Below are 25,435 nucleotides of genomic sequence, written 5' to 3' on the forward strand. Positions count from 1 at the left end.
ACTAGCTTTGTTCGTAGTGATGCTTCCTAAGGCCCACTCGACTTCACCTTCCAGGATGTCTGGCTCTAAGTGAGTGATCACACCATCATGGTTATCTGGGTCATGAAGATCTTTTTTGTATAGTTCTATGTATTCTTGCCACCTCTTCTTAATATCTTCTGCTTGTGTTATTATTTATGGCTGTTCTGAGTCTTCATTGCTGTGTGAAGGGTTTCTCCTGTTGCTGAGAGCAGGGACTACTCTCCAGTTATGGTACATGGACTCTAGGGCATGCAGGTCATGCGGGCCCAGCTGCCTTGCAGCATACGCGACCTTCCTGGACCAGGGATCGAACCTGAGTCCCCTGCACTGGCAGATAGATCTTAACCACTGGACCACCAGGGAAGCCCTAATGCCTCTGCTTTTTAATAAGCTGTCTAGGTTTGTCATACCTTTTCTTCCAAGGAGCAAGTATTTTTTAATTTCATGGCTGCAGTCACTGTCCACAGTGATTTGGGAGCCCAAGAAAATAACATCTGTCACTGTTTCCATTTTTTCCCCATCTGTTTGCCATGAAGTGATGGGACCAGATACCATGATCTTAGGTTTTTGAGTGTTGAGTTTTAAGCCAGCTTTTTCATTCTCCTCTTTCATCTTTATTAAGACGCTCTTCAGTTCCTCTTTGGTTTCTGCCATTAGGGTGCTATCATCTGCATATCTGAAGTTGTTGATATTTCTCCCAGCAATCTCGATTTCAGCTTGTGATTCATCCACCTTGGCATTTTGCATGATGTACTCTGTATATAAGTTAAATAAGCAGGGTGACAGTATAATACAATACAACCTTGATGTACTCCTTTCCTGGTTTTGAACCAGTTAATTGTTCCATTGTTAATATTTATTTATTTATTTGATTGCATCAGTTGTTAGTTGCAGCATATGAACTCTTAGTTGTAGCATGGAAGAATCTAGTTCCTTGACCAGAAATCGAACCAGGGCCCCCCACTCTGGGATCATGGAGTCTTAGGCACTGGATCACCAGGGAAGTTCCATATAGTAATATTTTTAATAGTAAAAATATTAAAACAACTTAAATGTCCCCCAAAATGTGACAATTAAATATGGTACATTTATGATGGAATATACAACCATTAAAATATAAGAAAAATATGTCTTGACACAGGAAGATTCGCCATATATTTTTTATTTTAAAAGTAAGTTACCTGACAACCTAGAGTGGGATGGGGCAGGGGATGGGAGGGAGGTTCAGGAGGGAGGGGACATATACATACCTATGGATGATATCATGTCGATAAGTGGCAGAAACTAGCACAATATTGTATAGCAATTATCCTCCAATTAAAACAAATATTTTTTAAAAGTAAATTACCAAAATTTCAGGTGTTTTCACTACACACACACAAAATGAATAGAGAAGTTAACTGTCGTGACTGAAATCATGCCATTATGTTTACCTATATCAAATCAACATGTTGTACACCTTAAGTCCATATTTTTTTTTAAACAGGTATATGACGAAATAGTATAATGGTATGATCCTACATTTTCAAAGAAAAATATATATTTATATATAATGGGAAAACACAGAAAGGACAAAAACCAAATGTCACAAATGGTTAATTGTTGGATGATGGGAGTATAGTAGACTTTTATTTCCTTCCTTTTGCTTATCTGTATTATCTGTATTGCTTATTTCCTTATCTGTATTTCTTGCAATGAAAAATGTAAATTATTTTTTAATGCAAAGTATTGTTGAAAAAAAGTTTTAAAAATGTGACCAATGAGCATTTTTGTACCTCCCCCATTACAGTTCTTAGGAAGAAAAGATTTAGGACTTTGGAATCTTCCTCTCTACCTCCAACCTAAAACCTATCCATCCTGGGCTATTGGACATAGCTTTGCCCTTCTTTGACACTGGATCCATGGTGGCCCTGCCTTATGGGTCCAACCTGTATTTAGTAGGTTAGGCGTTAAAAGTTTTGCGGCTGACTTATGGCATGACTTTTAGAAAAATCCTTTTCCTTAGGGGCTCCAGTTTCTCCTCTCTTAATCAGTGATCTTTAAGGTGCCTTCCAGACAGAGGAAAGAACAGATTTAGAATCAGGAACCTCTGGGGGAGACTTGGGAATGTAGTCATCACTGCCCAGAAGAATATTACTTATTATTCTTTGTGTCTTCAGGGTCCTCAACCAGGTAAAAAGCATCTCCCAGACCAGGCCTTATAAAACCAGTCAGCCTTATATTTCTCTGGTCCTGGTTGCAGGGCTCCACACAGAGTAGTTGCTCAGTGAACTCACTTTTTGCCTCTATCTTTTAAAAGTAATCCCAGAATAAGTTTTCTTTTTTAAAAATTTATTTATTTTAATTGGAGGCTAATTACTTTACAATATTGTAGTGGGTTTTGCTATACATTGACATGAATCAGTCATGGGTGAACATGTGTTCCCCATTCTGAACCCCCCTCCCACCTCCCTCTCCATCCCATCCCTCAGGGTCATCCCAATGCACCAGCCCTGAGCACCCTGTCTCATGCATTGAACTTGCACTTGTGATCAGTTTCACATATGATAATTTACATGTTTCAGTGCTATCCAGAATAGGTTTTCTAAGCTTGCTTTTGATGGTGAGCTGAACGTAAAGTTGGTTTTAATTATTGGGGCACACATTGTGCAAGTTTTTTGCTGAGGTATTGAAAAAGCAAGAGAGTTCCAGAGAAACATCTATTTCTGCTTTATTGACTATGCCAAGCCTTTGACTGTGTGGATCACAATAAACTGTGGAAAATTCTGAAAGAGATAGGAATACCAGACCACCTGACCTGCCTCTTGAGAAACCTATATGCAGGTCAGGAAGCAACAATTCAAACTGGACATGGAACAACAGACTGGTTCCAAATAGGAAAAGGAGTACGTCAAGGCTGTATATTGTCACCCTGCTTATTTGACTTATATGCAGAGTACATCATGAGAAACGCTGGGCTGGATGAAGCACAAGCTGGAATCAAGATTGCCGGGAGAAATATCTATCACCTCAGATATGCAGATGACACCACCCTTATGGCAGAAAGTGAAGAGGAACTCAAAAGCCTCTTGATGAAAGTGAAAGAGGAGAGTGAAAGTTGGCTTAAAGCTCAACATTTAGAAAACAAAGATCATGGCATCTGGTCCCATCACTTCATGTCAAATAGATGGGGAAACAGTGGAAACAGTGTCAGACTATTTTTCTGGGCTCCAAAATCACTGCAGATGGTGACTGCAGCCATGAAATTAAAAGACGCTTACTCCTTGGAAGGAAAGTTATGACCAACCTAGATAGCATATTCAAAAGCAAAGATATTACTTTGCCAACAAAGGTCCGTCTAGTCAGGGCTATGGTTTTTCCAGTGGTCATGTAAGGATGTGAGAGTTGGACTGTGAAGAAGGCTGAGCGCCGAAGAATTGATGCTTTTGAACTGTGGTGTTGGAGAAGACTCTTGAGAGTCCCTTGGACTGCAAGGAGATCCAACCAGTCCATCCTAAAGGAGATCAGTCCTGGGTGTTCATTGAAGGACTGATGCTAAAGCTGAAACTTCAATACTTTGGCCACCTCATGCGAACAACTGACTCATTGGAAAAGACCCTGATGCTGGGAGGGATTGGGGGCAGGAGGAGAAGGGGACGACAGAGGATGAGATGGCTGGATGGCATCACCGACTCGATGGACTTGAGTTTGAGTGAACTCCGGGAGTTGGTGATGGACAGGGAGGCCTGGCGTGCTGCGATTCATGGGGTCGCAGAGTTGGGACACGACTGAGCGACTGAACTGAACTGAACAGCTTTATTGCTTATTTGTAACAATTCAAGTGGAGCACCTCTCCTGACAAGCCAGAGACTGGGAGACATTAAAATTGTCACTTACTTGGGGCCTTCCTGGGGAAAACCATCTCAGGGCTGCCGGCGGTGTGCATGTAGAACCATAGTCCCGCAGGTGCCCAGGCTGTTATCACGCGGCTTCCCAAGAGAGATTTGACCAGACTCTAGACTTGAGGGAAGTCCCAAGCTATGCCACTGTGGAGCTGTGTGACCTTGGACAAGTCCTTTCCTCCTATGGCCCTACGTGCTCTTCCCCGGTAGGTTTATGCTATGGGGACGGTCGAGTGATCTGGAAAACATTCGCTTTTAAACGTTTATTCATCTCATGTATCACGCGAATGAGAGCCGAGAGCCCACAGGCAAGGCGATCAAGGACCACTACTGGCAAGCCTCTGCGACCCGCGCCACAGGTCTCGCGAGATTTCTCCTCTGCGCTTCGCGGCGTCATCCTCTCGCCGTCCGCGGCAGCGACAGCGACGGCGCGTGAGGTACACAGGGGCGGCCCGTATCCCTCCGCCGCCGGCGCGGCCCGGCCCTCCCTTCCCCCGGCCCGCCAATCCCCGCTCTCCCGACCTGCCCCTCGTCCTGGGCCCACCCCGCGCTCCGGCTGCCCCACCCCGGCGGCGCCGCCCGCCCGCGCGTCTCTCGGTCCACCTGCAGCAGGCAGTCCCTCCGGCTGTCCTACCCAGAGCCGCCGGCCGAGCCCGAGGCCTGAGCTCTTGGTCCCCGGCGGAGGGATCCGCGGCGGCTGAGGAGGCGGCGCTGAGCCTAGAAGGAAGAGGCAGCTACCGCGGTGGCGGCGGCAGCGGCGGCGGCGGCGGCTCGGGCGGCAGCGCATAAAGGGGCCGCCGCCGGGTGATGCGGTGACCGCTGCGGCAGGCTCAGGAGCCGAGTTGGCCCCGGCCCTAAGTCCGTCCCGCCGGACCCGCGCTCCGGAACTCCCCATCTTCTCCGGCCCTCCCCATCTTCTCCGGCCGATCCGCAATCACCGAGGAGGCCTCGCGCCCCCTCGCCCCTTCCCCGTCCCTCCCCTGCCCCCGTCCCCGCCCCGGGGCCGCCGCCACCCACCTCCCACGATGGCTCTGAAGAGAATCCATAAGGTAAGCGGCCAGGGATCGGCTGTGTGTTCGGGCAGCTAGGCGGGTCCGCCGAGCTGGCTGCGGCCTGCACTTCCCGCCGTCTTCTCCGCCGGACTCCCGGCTTCTTCGGACCGGGCTGTTGGCGATGGCCCGGCCGGGCGGCCTTCACACCCCACTCCCAGTGATGGCGCCCGTAGAGGCCCCGGCGCGCTGCCCGCACTTAGGCCGGAGGTATGCTCGCCGGTTCAACGTTCCTTCCCGGCCTCCTTTCTAGGCCCCGCGTGGTATGGAGTCCCAGGGCCTCTCCCCGGCCTGGGACTGCTGTGCCAGAGGGCCATTGTCCGGCTGTGCCAGGAGGGGGTGCTGGAACTGGGGCGTTGGAAGGCCCCATCGACGGAGGTCGAAAGGGCTCTGTGCCCCATCTCCGCCTGTGCACCCCCTATCCCCACCTGCCTAGGTTCACTCCGCAGAACCCCTTGAGCTTGGGACCCGTATGAGGAAACCTTTTTGTCCGATCCAGAAATATTTCTTGAGTTCGCTTGCCGTTTAGCGGCCGCACGCTTCCGTCCACTCTGCTCGTCCAGAAACTAAGTAGGAAGTTGAGGAAATAAGCATGACTTTTATAAGGAAGGAGGGAGGTGGAGGGAGAAGCATTTTATTCCGTGAGGTTGCCAAATGTAGTCAGAAACATACTTCAGTTTGCAGGAGTGGATTTAATAGAAAGGGTATTGTCAAGGGTAGAGGTAGAAACCTGAACATTTGAAAACCACTGGAGAGAATTTCACAAAGTTTCCTTTTACATTCTCTTCGCAAAATGGGTTTTAACGCTTAAATTAGGTGATGTTTTCTGGGAGATCCTTTTAATGTAAAAGGGATTTTGCTAGATTTTTCCATTAGAAAAGATTTCTTTGCCCTTTAAAATGAAGGGTTATCTGTAGTTGTCTCTACGGAAGCTTTTGTAATATTGCTTCTAGATTATGGACTTCGCTTAAAATTTAGGGTTTTTTCGCTTCCTTCTAATATTATAACCTCCTATTATCTCTCACTATCTTTTTTACTTAGAGGGGGGAAGCGGCACTGATGATTTGTTTCGTGTTTGACTTGGCTACTTGGAGAGGCTGTACTAAACCTCTAGCCAGTAAGTAGTAGATCCTGGGATACATTATCTAGGATGGGATGGAGATGCAAGGGGGAAGAGAACTAATTTTCACCTTGCATTTAACTCAGTAAAAATGGAGATCTGGTCAGTTTAAACACTTGAGTTCAGCAGTTGGTCCTGGTTTTATTCTTGATCAAAGACCTTTCCTGTGGAATTAATCCCAGTGGTTATTGTAAATTAGGTTAGATCCTCACCAACTTCTTTTGACTTTGATTTCTATCAAATGAAAAAGGGCAGACTTTAGACAGTAAATCTTGTACTAAAGTGAAGCAGGTTGTTTGTTAAAAGAAGCTCATCCCTAAGTAGAGCTCTTTTGAAACTTTTTAAGGGGCAGGAGCACACTGAGGACAAGTTATGCAAGTAAATAATAGCATTTTTAAGGCTTGAAGGAGTTAATAGATTCTTGAGGACTAATTGAGAAGTTATCAACTTGAGATTATACTTGTAGAAGATTGTGCACTTTTAAAACCTGAAGAAGAATAAATATAATGTGTGATCACTTACAGATCAAGAGATATAGCCCTTAATCTCTACTCTGAGTGATATGTGTGCTGTGGAGGTTTTTTTAGAGAAGGAAATAGCACTCAAAACATGCATTTTAATCGTCTTCCTTGCCTTCTTTTGAGATAATGCATGTTTGCTAGATTTTTCTCTAAAAGATACCTTTATTAAAATTTTAGTAAGAAAAATCAAGTGTATACCATGATTATTTGAACTTTTAAAACTCAAGTTTTTTTATTAACCTTTTTTCACCTGGTTTATAATCTAGAACTGTCCTCGAAGTATGGCTCAACTTAGACTGCCAGGGATTTGAAAAATAAACTTAATTTTTGGTATACATACTAGTCAATAATATTGTGAAAATAAAATGAAGATTTTTTTCCCCCAAGCATTTTGTATAACACTAATTTTAAATTGAATACAGACTTAACCTAGCTATGGATAAGACCAGTCCTATCTCACCCTCAGCACTAGTAATGTATCTGCGGTGCAGTCCCCCAAAGACAGACTTGCCTTACATAATTGGTCTTAGTCTTGAATCTTCCCAGTTACTACTCTCTGAGAAAGTAGTTCTGTTTAAATACCTCACAACTTCGGATAGCATGAACTACTGCATCTGGGTTCTAATAAAATTTTATTAAGAACAAATACTTTTGACCAAGGCAGCTTCAGGAATTCTTTGTCTTGTGTTTCATTGACAAAGGGTAATAGTGTTGTGTGAATCTCACAGTCCTTTAAATGCCATGACTTTTTTGGAAAAAGCTCTTGATGGACTTTATTTTGATAGAAACTTTAAGGTCGTATATGCTTTAACAGAGTTTACCAAAGAGTTTTCATTTTGAACATCCATTATGGTTCCATGAAGGGTTTGGGACCCTTTGGTATGGTTTGTATCTACACCAAATGGCCCCAGCCTGCTACATTTTGAGGTTTTCTGCTGACATTATGGGTCTTCAGCTTTGATTTTGATGCTTTGAGTGTCTGCCTCTAGCAGCACCACCCCCAGCCTTTTTCCAGTTGGCTGCGTCTCATCTGTTGTGGGCTGGGAAACCAGATCACTGAGCTTATTAAAATTATGTCTAAAATAAGATCCAGTAGGCTCTGAGTGAAGAGGGCTTCATGTGTTTTGTGAACTGTGTGGTCTGTTTGACTGATCAGAGACCTTTTTTTTAAACTTGCTTCCTGTTTTTCTTCTTTACTTTTGTTATACAGTGCAGGAGGCTTTTTTGTGCTCTTACAGTGCCACAATATTGAAATACAGGGTAAATTTCTTTATTTTGAGGAGGAGTAAAAGGCTAAATATCATGAGGAATTGAAGACAGACCAAAGTTAGGATACTAAAAGCTCTTAACAATAATAGTGACTTGTACATTTTAATGATGTCCTGCTAGATATAATTAACATTTGGTATACATAGCTTTAATGCCAGGACTACCGCTTGATTTACTGTATTTCTATGATTAAAGCGTCTTAAATTTCCTGAAAACCCCAGTCAGTTAGTTAATATTCCAGTAAAATAAAATTTCAAACTCTGATGACTAGGCAGGTAACCAAAGTGAGCAAAGGGAATTGGAGGGAACTAGAAATTGCACGTGCTTTTAGAAGAGGGCAGCTGCTATTCAGCTCCCTCCAAATGTTGCTATTGCCAGGATCTGTGCCCAAAGTTACCAGATTTTTTTTTTTTTTTTTTTTTTTTTTTTTGAGGTAAGCCACAAAACCAGAGTTCTGGCAACCAATTCAAATTAAAAACAAGGACAGCAAAACCAAAAGACACCTCCACACTTTTTTTGGTAGATTGGTAGGTACCAGTTTAATGTATGAATTAAAATTAACAAAAGATTGAGGTTCAGCAAGTAACCAGGAACGTAAGGATTAAATCATTTGAACCATACTTTCTGTCTTTTTCAAAGTTTGGAAGTACTGCTTTATGTAAATAGGCACAATTAAGTAATTTTTGGGGTAAACTTTTAGTTAACTTCTTCAGTGAAGTTTTGTATGGTTATGGTTGTAGGAAAAACCAGTTTAGTAGACACATTGATCCCAGGCAGATGCTTACAACTTACTCTTCATTGTAATCTGTTTCATGTTATGAATCATCTTTCTGTAGACTACATACTTTCAAAATATCTACGATTGCCAGTTACCAAAGGATGAATTTTAAGGATATGGGAAGGGAGTTGTAATATCATAATAGTACTAGTTTCAAGATTATTTTAAAATAGAAGTGTGATATGATACATTACATTAATCTTATCAGAGGTAAGGATTCAGTTTATTCCAGTCAAAATGATGAAACAAATTAGCAAATAGTCTTGTGGAGTATTTGGAACTTTAATATAATAAGTGGTTGACAGAAGATGACTGTATTAGTTATATATTGGAAAACAGACATCCCTTCTTATTCCACAAGATAAGCTTCTTGAAATCTCTGGGAAGATTTTTTTTTTCCTTTAGAAACGATTCGTTGCTTCACAAAGGTTTGTTGAGTTGAGAAACTTTCTTTGGCTCGTTTGGGGTTGCTATTTAAATATAATTTAAACAGCCTTCATTAACTTCATAAATCTAGGGGTGTGTGGGGGTGGGGGGGTTGTGTATGTGTGTGTGTAAGTCTCCCAAAGTGGGGTGGGTGTGTGGGTGTTTAAAATCTCCCAAAGTGTATTACTGTACTGCTGACTGACAAGGAGGAAGTTTTGACAAAGTCCAATTCTGGATATTTTAGTCCAGAGAGAGAAGGCTGCTAAAATATCCTAGGCAGTTCTCAGGATAGGAATACCTGACTCATGCTTGATGCTGCCAGCAACCTTTGCAGCCTCATCCCAAAATTGAAGGCGCACACTTGTTTTTTCTGTAGAAATAAAGTTTCGGTGGTGAGGTTCCCAGGCTAACCTTCAAAACCATGTTAAAAATATTACATAGAAAAATAAAGTACCGTTTCTTCTTCAGTATACACAATCAAGTGAGATTTCAAGTAATAGAATCATAAAATTTTAGCTCTGCATCACATCTCAGAGCTACGGCCTAAAAAGGCCATGTGACTTAGTAGGGCCGGATTAAGAACCTGGATTTCTTGACTGCTCAGTGTCTTTTCTGGCAGGCACTGTACCCTTACACAGTCATTAGGGGTGTAATCCCAGGGAATGCAATTTTTTCTTTTGTTCAAACAATTGAGTATTTATGCTCTGGAACCAGAAGATTTTACCTTTGGCATCTCTTTTTATTGTTGGAGAGGTGTCTATGAATTCCCTTAAAACAATGCCATTTTTGTTTTGTTTTTCAGTGTTTTAATTCCCATAAAGCAGAAAAATAAGAAACTATGCAAATTTTGGGTGTTCTATCCTCCGTATATCTTTCATCATAGTCAAATGGGTTTTTTAATCTCTCCAAAAGACTAAGAATCACTGTCCTACCTCCTTAAACACTCTGTTTTAATCTCAGTAGGTGACCCAATTACCTATTCTGTAGAGAAAATAGAAATCTGCATGAATCCTTTCAAAATTTCCTTTGAAGACTTTAAAAAGAAAAAAGAAAAACCAGACCTCACAGCTACAATCTTCAGAGTACTCAGTGTGCATCATTCAGAATGACTGAATCTTCTGAACAACCCTGTGAGAATTCTGTTCTCAGGTTAGAAGAGAAAATGGAGGCTTGGAGAAGTAAACAAACTTGCCTGTGATTATATGGCTATGATATGAGGAGCCAGGATTCAGATGCATTCAGTCTTGACCAGGGAGCCAACCATTGCTCCAAATATATCTTGGCCATCACTCTTCTTCCCTGTTGTCTCTGGAGAAGCTCTGCTTTTCCCATTGCAAGCTAACTTTTGCTATTCATCCTATTCTTTTGCCAGGTCCTTGCTCTCTAGTAATTGTCCCTGTTCTCCTAGTTCTCTCTTCTTTGACTCCTCTCAGTATCCAAACTTATTTAAGACTTTCCTCCTTAAAAAAAAAAAAAAAGCTTTTAACCTCCTCTCCCCAACTAGAGCTGATTCCTTTCCTTCCTCTTCTTTAACGCTTCCATCTCTGACATTTCAGTGCCAAAATTCTTGACAGAATAGTGTCTATTCACTGTTTTGGAACTGTTCAGTAAGGTCACTGATGATTACTTTATTGCCAGATGCAATGGATACCTCAGTTTTTATTTAATTTCTGTAACAGTTGATGTGATTATTACTCATTTCCCTCGGCTTCTGATAAACTGTTTCCTCCTTCTGCATATCTAGTGTTCTAATAAAGTTAGTGTTTCCTAACTTTTTTAGAATAATTTTAAATTAATATTATTGATGGATACAAATAAGAGTTCATGAAATAATGTATACTTGGATTAAAATTGACAGCACACATGACCCCAGATAAATTAATATATAATATTACAAGCACAAAAATAGGGAAATTATTTACAAACAAAATACATTAAGAGGAAGTATTGTTCACTGTCATTTTGCTGTAAAGTAACAACTAAGAAGAGTATTTTAAGAAAATAAAAGGGATCATCATCAGATGCTGCATTAAATGTGTTACTCTTGAGAATTCCCTGTGGTCCAGTAATTAGGACCCCTCAATTTCACTGCTCATTTCACACCCACTTTCACCTGGGTTCAATCACTGGATAGGGACCTAAGATCCCACAAGCCACTTAGTGTGGCCAAAAAAAGATGTGTTACTCTGTGTTGTTTTCATTACAGTATACTGCGACATTTGTTTTAAACAGGTGCACTGCAGCGAAAGAAAGAATTAAAGTTGCATATTTTGCAATATTCATGCAGTTAGACTACTACCAACATTATTGTCTCATGGACAGACAGGTCACTTAATTAAAAAAAAAAGTATTTGCTTTACTTATCTTTATTTTAAAATAATCTGTTATTTTTGGGTTTAAGAAAGGACTCTGCTTTTCCTTTAAAACTTCCATATTCTAGCTATAGGCCCATAGGGAATGAATTGGTATAGTAGAAATATTAGTGTTCAATATGCTTTGATTAAATAACTTTTCAAATGTGTATTATAATCAGAATAAATCACTGAAGTTAAATAGATAATACCCATGGTTAAATGCTGTTTGTGCATCAGAGCATAGATATAATTTGCTTTGTAGTGTGCAAATTTCTTGAGGCATATTACTGCTTTATATTAGTGTAAATATGTAGTATTTCTTAAAAACATGTATTAAAGATAGGTAAAATTTAGGACAAAAATATTGCCATCTTTATCCCTGTAATACATGTTAGCATCTCATAAGAAATACTACTGTAATTGAAACAGTTCTCAGAATTATTTTCCTTTAGTCTTTGTGCTTTTCTGTATGCCTTCTCAACCCACCCCCTCCTCCTTCTGAATTCTTATTCATCCTTGGATATCCAACAGACCACTTCTCTGTGAAGCATGCCCCAGGCATGCAGGCAATAGGGTTCTACTATAGAACTGTTTCTTAGTATATAGACATGATTGATTATTACCCCCTCTAGACTGAATTCTTCTGGGCAAAGTCCCTGTCTTATTCATTATATTCCCAGTACCTGACACATAGTAGGCATTCAGTTTTTGCCAGCAGCATTTAGTGAATGTCAACAGCAAGTAGTATGGTGGAAAAACTAGTAGAATTTTGGAGCTCCATGTCTACTCAGTCATGTTCTAACCCTGTGTGTGTGGCCTTAGGCAAGTTACTTCACTGATTTTCTTTGGTCTCAGCTTTCTTGCCTATAGAATGAGGATAATGTCATATACTTTGCAAGCCTGTAAGGGATGAGTAGAAAGGAAATATGGACCACATAAAAGATAGTTGTTAATATTAATTACCACTGGCTTAATTGCCCAGTAATGTTGACCCGTGAAATTGGCAGAATCTTGAAATCTTAGATGGTGTCAGTGGTAAGTGTTTTCCATTTTACTTTGTTGCCACCCCAGTCAAAAAAGAAGGAAAAAAATGTACACCCTGATGTTGTAAAAATTATGTTTTATAATACTTCTAATCGGAAAAAGGGATTGAATTCCAAATTTTTTCTTCAATAAACTATCTATTGTAATCTTAATATATTTCCAGTACATGTGATGTTTTTGTAAGCTTAGATGTAAGAACAATTTTCTTAACAGTATCTTGTGATAGAAGTATCTGCTTCTGTCCTTTGAGCACATACCCCTCCCCGCCCCCGCCACTTGCAGAACGTCAGTACCTGTTTAAATCATAACACTCCTTCGTCAACTTTTTAAGGGCCTATATCAGATAAAAAAATTTGAAATCAAAGCTGAATTTTACAGAAGCCACAGTGATAATAGTTTAGAAATAGATTTCTTAAAATAATAGTATACTATTGGGAGTGAGTGATTTTCTTTAGATTAAATGTCCTCATGTACACCAGCTGTATCAGCTTCGTAGGGCTGCTGTAATAAATGACACAATAAATTACTGAGTAGCTTAAAACAGCAGAAATCTATTCTCTCACAGTTTTGGAGGCCAAAAATCCAAAATCAGCATACCAGCAGAGCCACACACCCTCTGGAAGCTATGTGGGAGAATCCTTCCTTCCTTCTTCCAGCTTCTGGTGACTGTAAGCATTCCTTGGTTTGTGGCCACATCACTTCAGTCTCTGCCTTGTCTTCACACTACTTTCTCTGTGTGTGGTTTCTCTTTTGTCTTTTAAAAGGATACTTAGGGCCCATCCAGGTAATCTAGGATGATCTTATCTCAAGATCCTTAATTTTAAGTATGTTTACAAAGACCCTTTTTCTAACTAAAGTAACATTTATAGGTGATAGGAATTAAGATGTGTCACATGTCATTTTGAGGAGCATTCAATGCAGTGTACCATCTAATCCCCAAATTCTAATAAATGACTGTTTTAGATTGTAGTTGCCTTTAGGCTTTTCTGTTTTTAACTTTCTAAAATTCTGAAACAGTCTCAGACCTACAGGGAGTTGCAAATACAATACCTAGAACATCTTTTTCTTTGACTATTTCAGAGTAAGGTACCAACATGATGACTCATCAACCCTGAATACTTTAATGTATGTTTCTTACAAACATGGACATCAAAATTAGGAAATTTCCATTGAAATATTACTGCAATCTAATCCTCAGACCCCGTTTAAGTTTTTCCAGTTGTTCCAATAATGTGCTTTGTAGAAAAGGATCCAGTCCATAGTTACTCGTTTAGTTTCCTTTGGTTCCTTAGTCTTTCCTTTGCTTCATGGCCTTGACACTTTTAAAGATTAGAATCCAGTTATTTTGTAGAATGTCCCTCAGTTTGTGTTTTTCTGCTATTTCCTCAAGATTAGGTTTAGGTCACGCATCTTTGATAGGAATGTCACAGAAGCATTACTCTTTCCCTCTCTGCATCCTATCTAGTGATGTGTGATTTTGGTTCATTTTTTTCATTCCATCCTGTCAGGTACTATTCAATTTTAGTTTGACCCATTATGGAGAATTTTCACTTCTGCCACTTGATTAAGGGGGTATCTACCAGGGTTTCATACTATGAAGTTACTTTTTTTCCCCTTTATAATGAGTAAATAATTTGTTCAGAGACACTTTGAATATATGTACTTCTTCTGTGTTTTTTTTTTTTTTTTAATTTATCTATTGCTGCATAAGAAAATACCCTAAAACTTAGCTGCTTAGAGCTGGGTGGTTCTGGCTCAGGGTCCCGTGGTTATTGGCAGATCTCAGTTCTTTATGGGTTGCTGGACTTAAAGATTCATCTCCTCCCCACATACATTTCTCCCCACTGAGGGCTGCCTGAGTGTACTTGAGACATAGCGCTGGGTTCCCTCAGAGTGATCTGCCAGAGATGGAGCAGCCAAGTGAAAGCTGGAGTATCTTTTATTAACTTAATCTCAGAAGCAACATACCATGACTTCTACTGTGTTCTGTTGACCTCACAGATTCCCCCCCAGGGCGGTGTGGCAGAGGAGTGAATATGGGAGTGAATACCAGGAGTTAAAGATCACTGGGAGCCAATTTGGGTACCATGCGCTTACTCAGAAGTTTTAATTTATTCATTTTAAAATTTATATTTGTGTGAACTCGTGCTTTCTTGTTTTTAATTCATGTGAGTTATACTAGATTACTATCATTTACTTTAATGCTCAACTTGTCCCCAGTTTGCTTTTTTCCCCATCAGTTGAGCACTTCTTTAAGTTCTGGCACAAAAGATGTTTCCTCCTTTTTCTTACACTTTCCCTGCTCCAGCTCTGTAATCATCTAGGTATGCTGATTGCTTTTGGAATCTCACTGTTTCCACACTTTCTCAGTGTAATTAGTGGATGTAGCTAGGGAATATGTGAATGTGTAGATTTGCTTTTCTCTCTGTGTATCAGAGACCATGAATTTACACTGATGAATCTTAATTCCAGTCCAGTACCATAGGATTCATCCTGTATTTTTTCTTTTCGATATTGACATTCCTTTTCTTACAGTGAAAAACTTGGCTTTCATTAATGTAATTACTCATTTGATCAGTTCCTCTGTGTATAATCAACTTCCCATTGCTGTGGCCCTCCTGCATAGATACTGTTCTTTGCTCCCCTCTCTCCTAGGGGTGCCCTTCTTAACTCCGTCCTTCCTGACTTGGACATCCTGCCCTGAGTTAGGCCTATCCCAGTGTGGATAGCCTCCCTATTTTTAAAAAACAAAATACAGGACTTATTTGACATAAATATTTAGATTAAAAACTTTAAAATAGTAGTGCTAATTGTTTTTTAAAACAGATATGGAAAAATCAAGTCTAGTGACTGTGACCACATAGCACTTTTCCCAGTTAGAGAATATGGCATTTTCTGTAGTCCTTTTTTTGAAAAGACTAAAACCATAATTTTAGTTTAGTGTTATTATTATGAAACAATTTTGGTAATTCCAGAAGCCTGTGTAAACTCATCTCCATTCTTAGAAATAATTGGAAACAATCATAATTTAAAATCCTGAAGCTTAATCTTTTATTATGTAAGTTTTAGATACTGGTAATGACCAACACCTAGGCGCTTACTATCCAGCTTAAGATTCAGACCTACCTAATTTAGCTTCAGTGTTAAAGTTTAGTCAGCAACCATGGGTTCTCTTGATAATTTATGAGCTTGGGGTCTTTGCATATATTTAGAAATAATCATGTTTCGATAAAAGTACATTGTTGTTAGTGATGGTTGTGCAACCTCCTCTACTTTACCCATTATATCAAGGCAGTAATATATCATCACTGAGGTTATAGTAGGTCAGTTTCCTGAGGTTACATACAACATTAATAACAAGGTTAAGAAAATTGTTCAAACTTTGAGGAACAAGTAACAATGTATTGGCATTTGAATCATGAACATGACTTGAATCTCAGAGTCTGAGGCACTCTTTTTACTTTTATAATCAGTATTTTCATTATCTTCTAGCTTCTGTTAAGTCCAAAACTATTCTGATTCGTGATCCTATATATGTTACTACTTGCCTTTCTGGAAGCTTACAGATTTTCTCTGTCCCCAGTATTGTGAAATTTCCTGATGTTTGGTGTGTAGGTCAATTTTCATTTGTTTTGCTTGACATTCAGTTGGTCTTTTTGGGTCTGTCTATATGGATTTGCTTATTATGGACATTTCATATAAATAGAATCGTACAACATATGACCTTTTGTATCTGGCTTCTTTCATTGAGGCAGTGTTTTCAACGTTATCCAAGTTGTAGCGTGTATCGGTACTTAATTCCTTTTTCTGACTAAATAATATTCCATTGTATGAATATACCATGTTTTCTTTTTCCGTTTATCAGTTGATGGGCATTTGGTTTGTTTTAATTTTTTAACTATTAAGAATAATACTGCTATGAACATTTATCTTCAGATTTTTGTGTGAACATATTTTCATTCCTCTTGGATATATACCTAGGAGTGGAATTGCTGGATCATATGGTAATTTTATTTAAAATTTTTAAAATTATTTCCTTCTAAGAGTTTTTTAGCTATAACTCTTATATTTAGATCTTTGATCTGTGTTTTCCAATTTTTAATTTTTGTAAAATACATATAAAATTTACCATTTTCACTGTTTTTAAATATACAGTTCATTGCTAGTAAATATATTTGTATTGTTGTACAACCATTGCTATCTCCCGAATTCATTTTTCAAAAGTTACCTTTCTCCCTAGCCTTTAAGAACCCACCATTGTACTTTATCTCTCTATGATTTTGACTTGGTTACTCATGGAAGTAGTATTTCTCTTTTTGTGACTGATTTTTTTCACTTAGCACAGTGTCCTCAAGATTCTTCTATAGTGTCAGAATTTCCTTCCTTTTTAAGGCTATTTAGTACTCTGTTGTGTGTTTATACCGTGTTTGCCTATCCATTTATTTGCTGTTGGACACTTGGGTTATTTACACATTTTAGCTCTTCTGAGTAATTCTGCAGTCAGCATGGGTGTATGTTTAAAAGATCCTCCTTTCAGTTATTTTGGGTATATACCAAGAAGTGGAATTGCAGGATCATATGGTGATTATTTTTTAATTTTTGAGAAACTACTGTATTGTTTTCTACAGTGGCTCTACTGTTTTACATTTAGCCCTTGCTCCCCCTCCCTGCTTGTGATACACAAGGGTTTCAATTTCTCCACATCCTCACCAGCACTTATATTTTCTGTTTTTGGTTGGTTTGTTGGCCCCCCCCCCTTTTTTTTTTTAATAGTAACCATCCTGATGGAATGGGATGGTGGTCTTTGATCCATTTTAAGTTAATGTTTATATCTAGTGTTCAGTAGGCATCTGAGTTCATTTTTGCATGTAAATATCCAGTTGTCTTAGCACCATTTGTTGAAAAGATCATTCTTTCCCGCATTGAATTGTTTTGGCAGCTGTGTCAAAAACCAATTGGCCATAAATATATGGGTTTATTTCTGGACTCTCAATTCTGTTTCATTGATCTGTATGTCTTTTTTCTTATGCCAGTACCATACTGTCTTGAATACTGTAGCTTTGTATTAGGTTTTGGAATTTGAAAGTGTGACTCCTCCAACTTTGTTCTTTTCCAAGACTGTTTTGGTTTTTTAGATCCCATGCATTCCCTATGAATTTTAGGTTCTGCTAGGTTTTTTTTAATGGCAGTTGGAATTTTGATGGAGATTGTATGGAATCTACAGGTAAATTTGGGGAGTGTTTGAGCTAGTTTTCCTATATTTTCTGTTTTCCATGTTTATCTTTTATCTGTTTTTTGGAAAGACTTTCTCAGAATGTTTGCTTGCTTGCTTGTTTTAAGGATTTTCCTCTTATTTCATAGAAGCAGTAGCTTCTCTTAGCTTTAAAGATATTCATGATAGTTTTTAACTTTTTTCTTCTCCCTGCATGGTCTTTGCTTTTTCCTGCTTTTTTTTTCTTCCCGTTGTTTTGGTCTTTATATGTTGAGTGATGTTGAAGATGGCCAGTTTCTTTCACTGTTGTTGTTTATCCTTATTTTAGAATAGGGCATTAAAAAGCTGATTAAAGGGTCTGAGCATAGGGGAGTGAGGTTTGGCAACTGATACTCTATGGTTTGCTGGCAGGGCTATTCTCCAGATGAATCACTGATGTCAGTGAGTCATATAGCTCTTTATCTTGTGCTGGTCAGTTTTTCTTGAGAAGGGTCTTTTCATCTCCTGCCTGGAATGTACAGGTCAAACTTCCCATGTTTTCAGGACATTGTGTGTATGTTTTCAGGACATTGTGTGTATGTTTTCAGGACAAAGTGTGTATGTAAACATTCACTTAACCTTCTGATTTCCATACATCATTCATGCCATTAACTATGCTCCATGTCTCTGAGTTCTGAGATCTTATGTTTTATCTTCTCTGGAGAACAAACCTTTGGTTTGCTTGGATGGGAAGGACAATCACTGGTAGAATCAGGGAAGTGATCTAGATGTCATTTTTAGTTTTTATTTTCAGCTTTTTACCCATAAACAACATATAATACTGCTTTGGATGTTGTCAATTTACATAGATGTTATGGAAATGTATACATTTTAAATAGCATGCATTTTCAATGAATATAAATATTCCAACAATATATTTAAAATTTATTCCTCCTATAATAGACATTTTGTTTCCAAGTTTTTATTAGTAAAGACGCTGAAGCTCAGTGTTGCCTTGATGCACATAGGTGAGAGTTTCTCTTTATAGTCAGTAGGAGTGTTTGGTTGTAGAAAGAGGCTCTTTATTTTTGTAAGATAATGCCAAATTAACTTTTTTCTTTAAAATTTTTCATTATTTTGACCATAACAGGCTATATAAAGGTACACAAAAATGTGAAGTCGCTCAGTCATGTCTGACTCTGTGACCCCATGAACTGTAGCCCCCCAGGCTCCTCCGTCCATAGGATTTTCCAGGCAAGAATACTGGAGTGGGTTGCCATTTCCTTCTCCAGGTATCTTCCAGACGCAGGGATCCAACCCCGGTCTCCCACATTGCAGGCATACTCTTTACCATCTGAGACACCAGGTGTCTAATAAATTTTAGTGAAAATTTCAGATATATCCAGACATTCAGTAGTCTACAACATATCACCATGTGTCCCATCACCCGTCATTTTGTGTTTATTCTTGATTACCTCTTCCACCTTTGTGGATTATTTCAAACTCAACCCCAAATGTCATATCATTTTATCTGTAAAGAATTCAGAATGTGTTACTTAGAGATAATGCATTGGTTCTCAGTAGGGATAGTTTTGCCTACCAGGTGACGTTTGGCGTTGTAGACATTTTTAACTGTCACAGATGGGAGGCTACTGGGTGCTACTGACATGTAGTAGATAGAGACCAGGGAGCTACTGAACATCCTACAGTGTGTAGGACAGGCCCCACAACAGAGATTTATCCTGCCCCAAATGTCAGTCATTTCCCAGATTGAGAAATCCTGAGATAAGGAAGTCTGAGGTACATTCAGTGGTTCTTCCTGTATATATTTCTAAACACATGCTGTTGTATTACACAAAAATTTAATTTCTGGGAATTATAACTCTAAAAGAATAAACACTTTAAAAGTCATACAAAACTCCTGTGAATCTTACTCTGTTTATGTGGCTGATAAAAGTATTGGACATTTACATATTTTTAAAATAGTTCATGAATATTATTTGGTGTTATAAAGAACCCTGGGCAATATATTGAAATGTCAATTCTGAAGGAATGTGGATCACTTGAAATAAACTACTTTTGTCATGACTTTCCACCTTTCTTGGGCCAGTAACTTTCAGTAGCAGGGTAGTTTGGGGTGGGGGTTGTGTGTGTGTTTGTTTTCCAGTATGTTGCAGAATTAGAAATTGGTATTGTTTTGCTGAGAAGTTGCTATGGTAATAATTGTTGGAAGGATCTATCATTGAGTCTTATTATTTTTAGAGGCTGCCTAGGGATATTTATCAGTTAGTTTTGCTGTATAACAAATGATTCCAAAACATAAAACAGCAGTGATTTATTTCTTAGGATTCTGGATTGACTTGAAGGTTTTGTTTCATGTGTTATCAGCCACGGTTATTCTTGGTGGCTGTGTTCAAGGTTAGAGGGTCCAAGAAGATCTCTCTCATGTGTCTGGGGCCTTGATGCTGACTTGGCTGCAGTGTGCACCACTGTCCCCCAAATGGCCTTTCCAGCAAGAAAGCCTGGACTTTCTGTGTGGTGGCTTAGAGCTGCTGTGGTGGAAAGAGCAGAAAAAAAAGCTGTCAAGTCTCAACACTAGACTTGTAACTGATGCAGTGTCATATTTGCTTAATTTTTTTTTGGTTGAACAAGATCCAAGGCCAGCTGGGATTCAGGAGGAAAGGAAATAGACTACTTCCTAATAAGAGAAGTGGTATATTCTTACAGGGAAGGAAAAATTGTTGGGATCTTTGGAGATTATTTACTGCAAGAGAAGTTGTAGTAAGCGTTGTCTTATACTGGCATATTTACTTCTTGGATAAGGTCCCTTGTTATAAATTTAATTCTGTAGTAGTAGAATTTTGCTTCTTTGGATTCATTAAAAACAGTTCTGAATGGTTGAGTAATATTAAGTTATTAATAACATTTTTTCCAGTTTTAATTCAGAGAAGTTTTTTATGAAGATTTGTTTGGCCAATCAATAGGAGGGAGGAAGGGAAGAGTAGAGGGGAAGGGAAAGGCTTGTTGGATGTGAAATGTAAAAATGTGGTTGTTTTGAGAAGAGGTATATAACCGTTTACTTGGGGGTTTGTCTTTTCCTGTCAAAATAACCTAAGTTTCTTTGTTTACCTGCTTTATTTTTAATAAAATATATAATTGATATATAACATTGTGTAAGTTTCTTATACAGTGTGAATTTGATATTTACATAGTGTAAAAAGATTACCACCATAGTGTTAGCTAACACTGCCATCATGTCCTATAATTATTTCTTTTTTTTTTGTGGTTGGGACCATTTTAAGATCTACTCTCTTAGCAAGTTTCAAATATATAATACAGTATTGTTAACTATAATTGCCGTGTGCATTAGATCCCCAGAACTTATTTATCTAATAACTAGAAGTTTGTACTCTTGTTGTAGGAACAAATAATTTTATACTACCAGTCTTATTCTTTCCAAGACTGTCACATAACTCATGATCTTGATAACATAAGGGTGACTGCTTCTGCTGCTGCTGCTAAGTCACTTCAGTCGTGTCCAACTCTGCTCGACCCCATAGACGGCAGCCCACCAGGCTCCCTGGTCCCTGGGATTCTCCAGGCAAGAAGACTGGAGTGGGTTGCCTTTTCCTTCTCCAATGCATGAAAGTGAAAAGTGAAAGTGAAGTCGCTCAGTCGTGTCTGACTCTTCATGACCCCATGGACTGCAGCCTACCAGGCTCCTCCATCATGGGATTTTCCAGGCAAGAGTACTGGAGTGGGGTGCCATTGCCTTCTTCGAAGGCTGACTAGGATATGCTGGGTTTTTTTTCTTTTCTACTTGATTCATAATGTTTTCATACTTTTCCTGTTACCATAACAAAGAACAACTTCTGCCTGTCACCTCCTCTTTGTTAAAAAGTGCTCTCAGAATCCTCAAGTAGCACCACTATAATGCCTATATAGGTTAAACATTCTCTGTAGGTTAATTGGTCAGATCTGCCATATCAAAAACTGCTTAGGAGAACTAAGCTTTGTTGTTAACATCAGGAATTTAAAATGTTTTTGAAGCAGGTAATAGTACCAAACCTTTCTCCAGCCTAACTATCGACTTGAATTTTCTATCTGGCCCTCCCCTAATCTTTGCTGCAGACAAAATGGAAATCCTTTTATACTGAGAATTTCATCATAGCAAAAAGGAAACCGTTGTTTTCTCTTACTGTCGTGATACTATAGTACCTTCCCCAAGATAGTAGTACATGTTTCTATTATTGTGTAGCATATAGTTGATTAAATGGCATATCAAGTGATTTTAATGTGGACAGAGAACTCTCCTGTCTCTAGGCTAACTTAAAATGTAACTTTGAAAAGACATTTCTTCAGATGTACCTATTCATGCTTTGGTTAATACTGTTTAGTGTCATGTTTTAGAGGTTGGACTGTTCCTGAGGGATGGACAAGTCATTTTTTTATCTGTCTTTATAGTTGTTCTAAAGTACAATCCCAAGCAAGTATGTAGCAAGTCATCTAGCAGAGTACAATTTAAGTTTACTTGAGTGTTGGTCACATCTTATAGAGATTTCAACCTGTAGGAAGACTGATTTAACTGTGGATAGATTCATCATCTTGAACAGGTGGTGCAGTGGTAAAGAATCCACCTGCCAGTGCAGTAGATACAGCAGACTTGGGTTCAGTCCCTGGGTCGGGAAGATCACCTGGAGAAGGAAATGGCAACCCACTCCAGTATTCTTGCCTGGAAAATTCTATGGACAGAGGAGATTGGTGGGCTACAGTCCATGGGATCACAAAGACTTGGACATGACTGAGCAACTGAGCACATGCTGATTCATCGTCGTGAACTCCTTGAGTTGGTGTTAGAGAACTCATGAAACAGAAGCTGTGCTTTGGAATAGTGAAGAGTAAAGTCCATGGAAAGTGTTATTTTTAAGTTTTGAGGATTTACAGTCTTATAGTGGTTTACTCACTAAGTTATGTCCAACTCTTACGACTCCATGGACTTAGGACTCCATGCAGGACTTAGGACTCCATGCAGGACTTACAACTCCTGCCAGGCTCCTCTGTCCATGGGATTCTTCAGGCAAGAATGTTGGAGTGGGTTGCCATTTCCTTCTCCAGGGGATTTTCCTGACCCAGGGATTGAACCCGGGTCTTCTGCATTGCAGGCAGACTCTTAACCAACTGAACTACAAGGGAAGCCCTAGTTAAATAGTATTTATATATTTCAAAGCATCTGAGTACCAGAACTTAACCATATGCTACTACTAAAAATAGTACACGTGAATTATTTTAGGGGCGAGTAGGGTCTCATGGTTTTATGGAGTATAATGAGAAAAAGGATGTCGTTTTTAACTCTTTTTAAGGTCCTCATTGTCCTGCCACTTTTAAGTAGCCTAGAAGCACACCAACATAGTGATAATGTCATTTGTTTATTTCCCCATTTTCTCAGACTTTGGACTGTGGTACATGGTGATTAGTGCCATAAAAGAGTTCTTTAGGTTTCTAGTTTGTTGTGTAGTTGTTAACTGAGGTGGAATCAACTGGTGTAGATTCTGGTTATTCGAATGCCAAGAACAGAGCTCTTTTCTTAGTTATTTCAGTGTTTTCTTCTGAGCTTAGTACTGAAATCTTTTGGCATATGTAATAAGCGCATAGACTCTTCCTATCTACTTGGCTATATGCCAGGCTCATTTTGGAAATAGAGTGTGGAAGAACACTGACCACTGCCTCAGTAATTAAAGGAGAGGTAATTTCAGATCCTGACAGAGACCCTGTGTGGAGTCTGACCTAACCTTACAATTTAGCTACCAGCCATCATCAGCTCCAAGAGCAAGAAGCCGCTACTTGCCTGTTTTGCTTCTGGTACCATTTGTACCTCCTTAATATTTTTGTCCCCTTAATTATTACAGAATTAGTCTTCTGGAAGACTTGTGATTTTCCTATCATAACTGTCATTTACTCAGGCACTTTCTACTTTGTCCTTGATTGCCAAAATTCTAAACTTGTTCTTTGTTAGGTATTCATAGGATCCTTTGGCTGCAGTATCAGACTATTACTGCCTTCTCAAGTGCCTTACTTCATTAAATCTAAGATGCTATCCATTGAAAGATGTAGAAGTGAAGTCACTCAATCATGTCCAACTTTTTTGTGACCCCATGGACTGTAGCCTACCAGGCTCCTCTGTCCATGGGATTTTCCAGGCAAGGATACTGGAGTGGGTTGCCATTTCCTTCTCCAGGGGATCTTCCCAACCCAGGGATCAAACCCAGGTCTACCCGCATTGTGGGCAGACGCTTTACCGTCTGAGCCACTAGGGAAGCCTTGAAGGTTGTACTACTAAGAAAAAAAGATATTGCCAATGAAGCTGACATACCATTGATTATAGTAGGCAGTTTGATGTCAGGTATATTAAAAAAAATCATACAATCAATGAAAGATAGTATTATCCTTCTCTAGGTACTTAAAGGAGAAGGAAATGGCAACCCACTCCAGTACTCTTGCCTAGAGAATTCCATGGACAGAGGAGCCTGGTGGACTGCTGTCCATGGGGTTGCACAGAGTTGGACACGACTAAAGCGATTTTGCATGCATGCATGCATTGGAGAGGGAAATGGCAATCCACTCCAGTATTCTTGCCTGGAGAATCCCAGTGACAGAGGAGCCTAGTGGGCTGCTGTCCATGGGGTTGCACAGAGTTGGACACGACTAAAGCGATTTTGCATGCATGCATGCATTGGAGAGGGAAATGGCAATCCACTCCAGTATTCTTGCCTGGAGAATCCCAGTGACAGAGGAGCCTAGTGGGCTGCCATCTATGGGGTTGCACAGAGTTGGACACGACTGAAGCGACTTAGCAGCAGCAGCAGCAGCATACGTAAAATTACTGTGTGTAATTGTAACAATCTGTTCTTCAACAGGTATTTACTGGGACTCCCTCTGTATCAGGAACTGTGCTGGATATCAAATTCCTATTTGTCATTGGGTCGAGAGACATTAAATAATCATACATATAAACTATCTTGAGTTGCTAAGGCAACTTGCACTTTTTCATCATAGTATTTAACAGAAAATGGGGGAAAGGGGCTTCTAGGAAACCTCTCAGCACATTTAAGTGAAGGCTAAAGGTGCTTGTGGTAGGAGGGTGCCTAGAGTATTCCAAGAACCCTGTTCTGGAGTCTTGAACTAGTTGAAATTTAAAAGCTAATTGACGAAGAAAAAGCTTTGAAATGAGTAAATGGTAGTTCATATAGGTAAAATAAGGTCTTGAAAAGGTTCTTGATCCTCAGTAATGAACAAAGAATATTATCTTTAATTAGAACATTTTCATCTAAGTGGTTATTGCTAAAGTGCTCAAAGAAATGAACTCCTTATTCTCTAGTGTTACCCAGTCTCACTCAAAACACCTATTCCATTCATGTTCAGTAATTAAATCTGAATATATTTTTGTCACTATAGACTTTCTATTTTCTGGCACTGTAGGTGATTAGGCTGAATTGGACTGGACTTCCTCCTGGAAGTTGTTAATGTACTTTTGTTTATCATCTCATTTGCCAGTGTTTAAACATCAGTTCGGCTTGATATTGTGCTAGACATTCATTCATCTACTCATTCAGAGATTTGAGTGTCTCTTAAGTTCCACTCTGGAAAATGCGGTAAAGATTGTATTATACCTTGTCTCTAACTCAGGGAATTTAGAATTAAGTATTCCAGGGGTAGCGTTAAGGGTACACATAAATTTTGATAGTTGTGAATAAAAAATTGATCATAAGGTATTACTATACCAT

At 39.3% G+C, this 25,435-nt stretch overlaps 1 protein-coding gene across 1 annotated transcript in view; it reads left to right on the top strand.

The window, feature by feature from the left end:
- The first annotated feature begins 4,410 nt into the window (after nt 1-4,410).
- UBE2D2 (ubiquitin conjugating enzyme E2 D2) overlaps nt 4,411-25,435 on the top strand; it is a 42,685-nt gene continuing 21,660 nt past the window's right edge. Inside the window, exon 1 of the mRNA XM_070374444.1 lies at nt 4,411-4,951. Coding sequence (XP_070230545.1) covers nt 4,928-4,951 — 24 coding nt within the window. The 5' untranslated portion in view covers nt 4,411-4,927. The remainder of the gene's footprint in view (nt 4,952-25,435) is intronic.

Source organism: Bos mutus, chromosome 7 (assembly GCF_027580195.1).
Source record: "Bos mutus isolate GX-2022 chromosome 7, NWIPB_WYAK_1.1, whole genome shotgun sequence".
NCBI classification, from domain to species: domain Eukaryota; kingdom Metazoa; phylum Chordata; class Mammalia; order Artiodactyla; family Bovidae; genus Bos; species Bos mutus.